Here is an 8,093-nt window from a genome sequence, read left to right as displayed (position 1 = left end):
TTTTTTTTTTTTTTTTTTTTTTTTTTTTCAACGGTGTTGAGTTGGTGGAATCGTTAGAGCGTCGGGAAAAAAAATGCATGGCAGAATTTGTTTAGGCTCTTTACATTCAATAGTTCAAATCCCATCGTGGTCAAATTTGCTTTTCATCTCTTCGATGTCAATAGAATAAAGTATCAGTCAAGTATTGTAATCGACCTGCCCCACTCTCCCAAATTTTAAGCCCTGTGCCTGTATTAGAAGCAATAATTTTCTTTTTTTCTAGTTCAGGGTTGATGTCAGCTGAATGTTGATTCACTTTGCTTTCTTTAGTTTAGGAATACTGAGCTGAATTCACATCTTCAATTATTACTACTTTAGGAAAATTGTCATAGTGGTATTATTTCAGGGACGTGTTCACTTCCTTTGTTGCTTCTCAAAGAGTTCATTTGTATTCCTTAGTGCGTAAATTAGGTCAATATCTACTGTAAAATAAGGCGACGAGCTGGCAAAATCGTTAGCACAACGGGCAAAAGTTTCACGGCATTTCGTCCGTGTTCACGTACTGGATTCAAATTCTGCTCAGGTTCACGTTACTTTTCCTCCTTTCAGAGTCGGTCAAATAAATACCAGTTGAGTACTGAGGGCTGATGTAATCAATTTAACTCTCTCCCGCAAAATTGCTGGGCCTGTGGCAAAATTTGAAACCGATATTTACAATAAAATGCTTGATTATTGAACGCATTTGTAGATTATATTGATTTCTCTCTCTCTATGTGAAATGTATTTGTAAACTGAACCTTTTAGAGCGAGACACTTCAATGATAGTCTATTAGTTTTCTACAATTCTAAAATTTCAAAATCAAATCAAATTAATTGATACACCAAAAAAACTCGAGAGTATGCATTTTTTCAGACACCACCACCACCACTACTACTACTACTACTACTACTACTACTACTACTACTACTACTACTAATACTACTAATAGCTGCGTCAACATTTGTTTGAGTTCTAATCACATACGATGTGATTCTAGTGCTTACTTGGTCCTCGAAGACGTTTATAGTCGAATAAACTCAGACAACAGTTTATGTTATATTAGTGCCGCTTAAAAGCCGTTTGAATATCATTTAATTTCTATAATATTTCTGCTTTAATATTGGGAAGTATGCTTTATTTCGGTCTCTCTATATAGGAAGTTGCATATACATACGAAATGTGTTCTATGCATATAATTGCTATGGTTTATTAGAATAATTCTCAATAGATGATATCAGATACATAAGCATGTTATACGCTGTGTTAAACGAATTGTTGGACAACGATAATAGTTTATAAGTAACATATGAGTGTAAGTATATATCTAAAGCTTTTTGTTCTTTTAAAATATTATTTAGGTAACGGGTTTAAACCCTGAACAGATGTCTGTTGTATTAAATGATATTTCCGAAAGCGAAGATTACGTACAATTTCTGAACGTTCCCCAGACTCTCACTAAAACTATGGGTCTTGTGACAAAGTACAGGTGTAAGAAAAGAAGTATCGTTGGCCTGGAACTACAGGTGGGTAAAATTCCGTGAGCTTTTAATCTTTAGTTTTATAACCCGAATCGTGCATAACTTACTTTGACAGGAACTCCAACCCCACAAAATAACGGGAATTATTGAACAACAACCTCTTTAAAATATTTACTTTTCCTTAATCTCTAACCTAAGTCTCATACTCAGGAATTGATTTTGCCTTTCTTCTCTCTAGCAGGATCAATAATCTTGAACCGCAAGAAGTAAAGTAAGTTCTATGAAGGTAAGAGAGAGAAGATTAGAAAGGATATGGTAATTACGACAATGTGATTATATGTTAGGCAGTTAAATTTGGGTCCTCACATCAAAAACTTTTATTGATCTCTAGTCTTCAATTATTTTTCGTAAGGTCTCTAAAAAGTGTTATAGCTGCCGTTTGCGTATCTCTGATCTCAAGCATACAGCTTCATCAGTGGGTGCCAGACACAGAGCTGCTCACTGCTGATCAAAATGCATCTAATGCAAAGAAAGAAAGGAACATTAGTACCAAAACAGAAATTATTGTCTTTGGCAAATCTTAAATAAACTTTATGTTTGAAAAGAAGGAAAAAAAAAACCCTGCTTATATTTTCTAAACTAGAGATAACATAGTTTTGATATATCTTTAGTTGGCACTCAGTCGCTTACGACGACGAGGGTTCCAGTTGATCCGATTAACGGAACAGCCTGCTCGTGAAATTAACGTGCAAGTGGCTGAGCACTCCACAGACACGTGTACCCTTAACGTAGTTCTCGGGGAGATTCGGCGTGACACAGAGTGACAAGGCTGGCCCTTTAAAGTACAGGTACAATAGAAACAGGAGGAAAGAGCGAGAGAAAGCTGTGGTGAAAGAGTACAGCAGGGTTCGCCACCATCCCCTGCCGGAACCATGTGGAACTTTAGGTGTTTTCGCTCAATAAACACGCACAGCGCCCGGTCTGGGAATCGAAACCACTATCCTACGACCGCGAGTCCGCTGCCCTAACCACTGGGCCATTGCGCCTCCATTTCATATATCACACAACCGAGAAACACTCTAAATCCGGTGTTAGAATGCTAAGTAGAACAATAACCATGACCTGTGCATATTTTATAGAGATCATGTGAAATAAACAGGAATCAAACACGTGATGTTACGTTTGAAATATATTTGAAGTTTATTGTTTAAATTATTTTAAAAAACTAATCGATGATTATATTTTTATTCAAATATCACTTGTTGTTGTTCTTTGAAAATTGATATTTCCAAGTTTTTCAGATCAGAATGGAAGGTGGTACGCATAAGAATGTATTTAAATCCATTTGGGTATGTGAAGGAGATTCCGAGTTAAAGACGCGTAGGAACGACATCGTTCTGCCAGATTCGATCGTCTACCAACCAAATTATTTCAACAAATATTCTGCATTGATAAGATCAGCCAAGTTACGGGTATGGATGTTAGAAGAAGTGAAATGGCGCTTAATACCCCAAAGATCTCTAATGTATGATTTAGCTGAAGCCAAAGCGTCTTATCCTATTCGTGTTCAACCACCTTATTCTCGGCCATTGAAACCAATTCATGATTGTGTTCGCTGGCCCTATCAATTCTGGTCTCAACTTTCAGCGAAGGAAATACTTAAGTGCCCTTACGAAGATGGTAAGTGTAAATTTAGAATATTTACTCAAATGTTACACACACACACACACACATATATATATCACAACGATGGATAGGTGTCAATTCATTACAACAGTTTCTAACGAATTTTTAAATTGACCAATATCTATCTATCTATCTATCTATCTATCTATCTATCTAAGTATATGTATACGCTCATGTTGATGTTTATATATATGTCTATATACCTGGATCTATCTCTGTGTATGTCTATGTATATGTGTGTGTATTTCTCAATATGCATTGTCTATATGTCTACCGTTGACTGAACACTATTCAATTTTTTTTCTCCGTGTTTTTCTCCTTGTCTCCGTATTCACTCTGTTGAAGAGCGTAGCTCGAAACGTCAAAGACTTTCCGTATTCCCGAGCGTCATACTAATATATACTTTTGTTATTTACACCACCTGTCCTCGTCTGTTGTTATTATTTGTATATTCTCCCATATATATATATAGATTTAATCAAAAGATTAAATATGGTACTTAAAATGTTTGAGGCACCAGAATTTGGTCGTGTAAAAACCCAAAACAAAATCAAGAGATTTGGTGAATAAAGTTTGAAGAAAAACAACAAAAATGCACTAGGTTATAGCAGTACGTACGTTTCGTACAAACTTCATTTATTTATGTAGTGAGATGTATATATATATATATATATATATATAGATATATATATATATATATATATATATATAAGCACACACAAAATTATCTAAATCTACATATTTCAGGGAGTAGCTTTTAATTTTCAATCTTAATACTCCATTTCTTACATACTTTTATATTTTGTTTTTCGTCAGTGATCCTTTCTATGTGTATAAATGATTTTTCAAATAAAATTGCACTTCATTTTTGAAGCTCTGACGAAGCTATAAGGTGATACACAATTAGCTTTAAGCTAATGAATGACATTATCCCTTGTTCCTTTGTAAGTCGTATACTCTCTTGTTACGCTCTACACTCATTGAAAAGTGAAAGAAATTGGAATTCGATGATTACTTAATATACTTTATATATATACACTTTATATACTTTATGCACAATTTTATAGACTTAATACGCAGCACTCATAAAATAAATATTCACTCTTATTTTTCCATTTCCCCCATAAACAAATAAAAACCTCCAAAATCCGTACATATGATACAACCTTTAGTTAAATTGTATGTCTGACACGTAAATAAGCGTGAATATTTCACGGAATTGCACTTATATGCATACGTCATGTGACAGGTGATATAAAAAAACTTCAGTTAAAAATAAATACACATTTTCCTATCCAATCACCACCACTATCATAATCTCTCACCCTCCCTCTCCTCTCTCTTTCTCTACCTCTACCTCTCTTTCCTCCTCTCTCCTTCCCCTCTCTGTGTGCCTTTCTTTAACATCATCCCTATGCTAAAGTTATATTTTTAATTGTCCTCCTCTACCTTCGACTCGCATTTTTAACCACGTAATAAATATTACGTTCCCCCTACCTCACGTCATGGACTCTTCCCTCTCCCCTTTTTTCTTTCACCCTCTTTGTGTCTCACTCTTCGCTTTATCCTCTTTTTCTTTCTCCGCTATTTCCCTTCACCTGAAAACATTACAATTACATTCCCTCTACATCACGTCATGGACGCTTCTCTCTCCCTCTGTTACTCTCTCTTCTTTTTTTCTTTCCTTCTTTCTTTCTCCCTCTATTACTTCCTCCTCTTTTTCTCTCTCCTTCTTTTCTTTCTCCCTCTTTTTCTCTAATCACGTGAAAGCGTTAGCTACGGGCTAAGTAACGCAACAACAAGCAGAATTATTATAAGATAACAATAACAGCACACGTTAAAAATGAATTTAAACACAATCACAATTGCTATTTCACTCGCTAATGAATATTTTCTCACTGTTTGGCCATTGCAGAAACTGTGAAGATCTTGGATTACCCTATTGCATTGAATGGTTTAAACTTTGGACTGTTTCATACCTTTAAGCCGTACAATAACTTAAATCTGGAGAAAACACGATTAACTGAAATAAATGAGCCGAGGTAATGGTAATTTAAATGTTTACATTTTTTTATGACAAAATCTTAGAATGTGAAGTCCACGGCTGTAATTGACTGGGCAACCCTATGATGACATTTTCAAGACGTGACCATCTCGCCGAATTTTTCCATTCAAGTATATCTAGAGCTACATAATTCGTTAATATGTTCTTCCTACTTCAAAGCAATGGAATGTAATATGGTGAAAATATGCACACACTCATCCACATATATATGCATTCGCACATACACATGTGTACATATACACACATAAACATGCATGCATGCATACATATGCATACATATGCATACACACACACACACACACACACACACACACACACACACACACACACACATATATATATATATATATGCACACATACATATACATCCATACTCATGCACGCATACAAGTATACATGTCCATATATGTATTATTAAACAATTAACAAATACGATTGGAGAGTTAAAAAATTAAAAACGGACACATACACATACACATGATATTTTGTTGTTGTATTATTGCAAATATAACGAAGACTGTATCCTCTTCTTTTTGCAGGCTAACAGTCAGCATGTGGATGTATATATTAGAATATTGTACTGGAAGTCTAACAAACCTATGCAGTATCATGTATCATTTTGATTGGATGAACAACTATTTGTCCCCTTTATTGTTTTTTACTGACGAGGGTAAGTCTATGACGATATCTAACTTTATATTTACCATTCTCATTTCTTTGAAAACAAGGAATGGAAGTGGGAATGGCCGAAACGGTAGTGTATTAAGCTAAATTACTTTAGAATTTACTCTTGTTGCTCTGTATTCTGGGTCGACTTTGTCTTCCATAAATCCTTGACCTCGGAAAACGATGAAATGTATAACAGACAATTCAACAAACTGTATAGGTTCTTCTAAAAATGTATAGTTTTTTCTAATGTGAGAAAACCTTCATAAGATGAATATCATGCCATTATTAGTTTAATCGTTACTTTTCATGGTCATTCGATTGATTTGTGTCAGTTTGTTTTCTCTCTAATTTCTGTAACAAGCACGCATAAGAAATTAAATAACATATTTAAAGAAAATTAAATATCTTTGTTTGAAAATTGTAGATTGGACAGTTTTACAGACATTGAAAACACTCATATATTTCATACGCTATATTCAGGTTAATTTTAAAGAGAAAGGAAGAAATAATTTTATTTTATTATCTGTGAGATGCACACCAAAGTTATTTTAATATTTTCATTTTACTTTACGTTCTGAGTTCAAATTCCACCGAGGTCGACTTTACCTTTCATCCTTTCGGGGTCGATAAATTAAGTACCAGTTGCATACTGCCCCCGCCCATCCCAAACTTTAGGGATGGGCGGGGGTAGAGTAGAAAAGAATATTTTCATTTTACATATGGAAATCTGAAGTTACAGAAAACAATGGTCTTCAGTATAGAATCTAGACAAAGATAATCAACATGTCATTTTATACCGCTCACTCACGTAAAATTTAATGCTAGCAGACTTGTCTCCCTTGCATACATTAAGACGATACCTTTCAAATTCTTGTTTTCAATTCTTATTTAAAAACAAAAACAAAAAAAAACAAAAAAAATTCTAGAGAGATGGCATTGCCTTACAGGACTTAGTAGGAAGGAAGATGGTATTTTCAAATTGGAAAGCTGGTTCGAATCCCTGTAAAATAATGTAATGTTAAACAAGATCACATATTAAGTCTACTACACTTAGTGAATTTTTAACTAAAATTATATATTTAACGACGGAGTTTTAACTAGTTATTTTCCAGCAATTGTCCATATACTGGCTTCATAGTTTAATTTCGACTGCTAGTTTGACAGTATATCTTTTTCGATTTACATAATATAATCGCTTCTTTAGACAGAGGATTATTTTACTGCCAACAAGGGATATAATTACTGTTATATACTTGTTCAGAATCCTCTACTTTTCTTTAACATGAGTGTAAAATACAAGTTAGTATGATACTAAAACATAAATACAGCTATACTGAGGCACAACAGCATAAATATAACACTTTAAAATGGTTTAAGAAATAAACATTTGCATACAGATTTTAATTACAATTTAATTATAAGGAAACAAAGAAAAGGAAAGAAGGAGTGGAGCTTAAGGAGTGATGATTGGATGGGATGATGGGGAAGAACACCTTAGAACAAAGGGCGCGTTCAGCCCTGCCCAGCGGACCTGACCGCGATGGAGAATGGGCATCGACACTAGCTGCAGTAGACACCCCATCTCATGGGGTTTATTTCTCAAACGGGCCGCAGTTGTCCCGATTTTGCGGAGGAAATCGACAGTGCAGGGTCGGAGACATCCTAAAGTCTCGACGGCAGCCGTTCAGACTCCTATATTTATTTACTTTTCTCTTATCTGCGTGATGGGCGGCGATACCCAGGTTTGTAACCGATCCAGTAAGAGTGAAGCCGTCCTGATGTCCAGAGTGGACCGATGCAGTGAGAGTGGGGCCATCCTAACGCGCGTCGCGTCCTAAATATCCAGTCAAATTATAGAGTCGATGAAATAGTTCCTCTCTACATTTTTCTTCTGCTTTATATTTTACTTTTGCATGCTAACACAAGTGATATTGTTTTCTTAGCAAGTGTTTACGTGTTTTAAACAACTGTTACTGCTGACTGGTTTTATTACAATTAAATATTCTAACTGAACTACACGGCACTGTCATGGGATGAGCTGTCAGAAGTGAAAGTAGAAAAATCTAAACAAGGAACGTTACTGCTGGTTTGAGTTGAAATCTGTTTCTTAGGCTACTGACTGGCCGGAGCTCTCTCTCTCTCCCTCTCTCTCTCTCCCTCTCTCTCTCTCCCTCTC

At 35.2% G+C, this 8,093-nt stretch overlaps 1 protein-coding gene across 1 annotated transcript in view; it reads left to right on the top strand.

Annotated features, from left to right (window-relative positions):
- The window catches only part of LOC106868348 (protein sel-1 homolog 3), a 58,071-nt gene that overhangs the window by 510 nt on the left and 49,468 nt on the right, over positions 1 to 8,093 (top strand). Inside the window, exons 2-5 of the mRNA XM_052968032.1 lie at positions 1,378 to 1,542; positions 2,799 to 3,177; positions 5,099 to 5,225; positions 5,788 to 5,918. Coding sequence (XP_052823992.1) covers positions 1,378 to 1,542; positions 2,799 to 3,177; positions 5,099 to 5,225; positions 5,788 to 5,918 — 802 coding nt within the window. The remainder of the gene's footprint in view (positions 1 to 1,377; positions 1,543 to 2,798; positions 3,178 to 5,098; positions 5,226 to 5,787; positions 5,919 to 8,093) is intronic.

The sequence above is a fragment of the Octopus bimaculoides genome, chromosome 5 (assembly GCF_001194135.2).
Source record: "Octopus bimaculoides isolate UCB-OBI-ISO-001 chromosome 5, ASM119413v2, whole genome shotgun sequence".
Taxonomy (NCBI): Eukaryota; Metazoa; Mollusca; class Cephalopoda; order Octopoda; family Octopodidae; genus Octopus; species Octopus bimaculoides.
The sequence above is the reverse complement of the archived record's forward strand: the minus strand, read 5'-3'. Positions and strand labels throughout refer to the sequence as shown.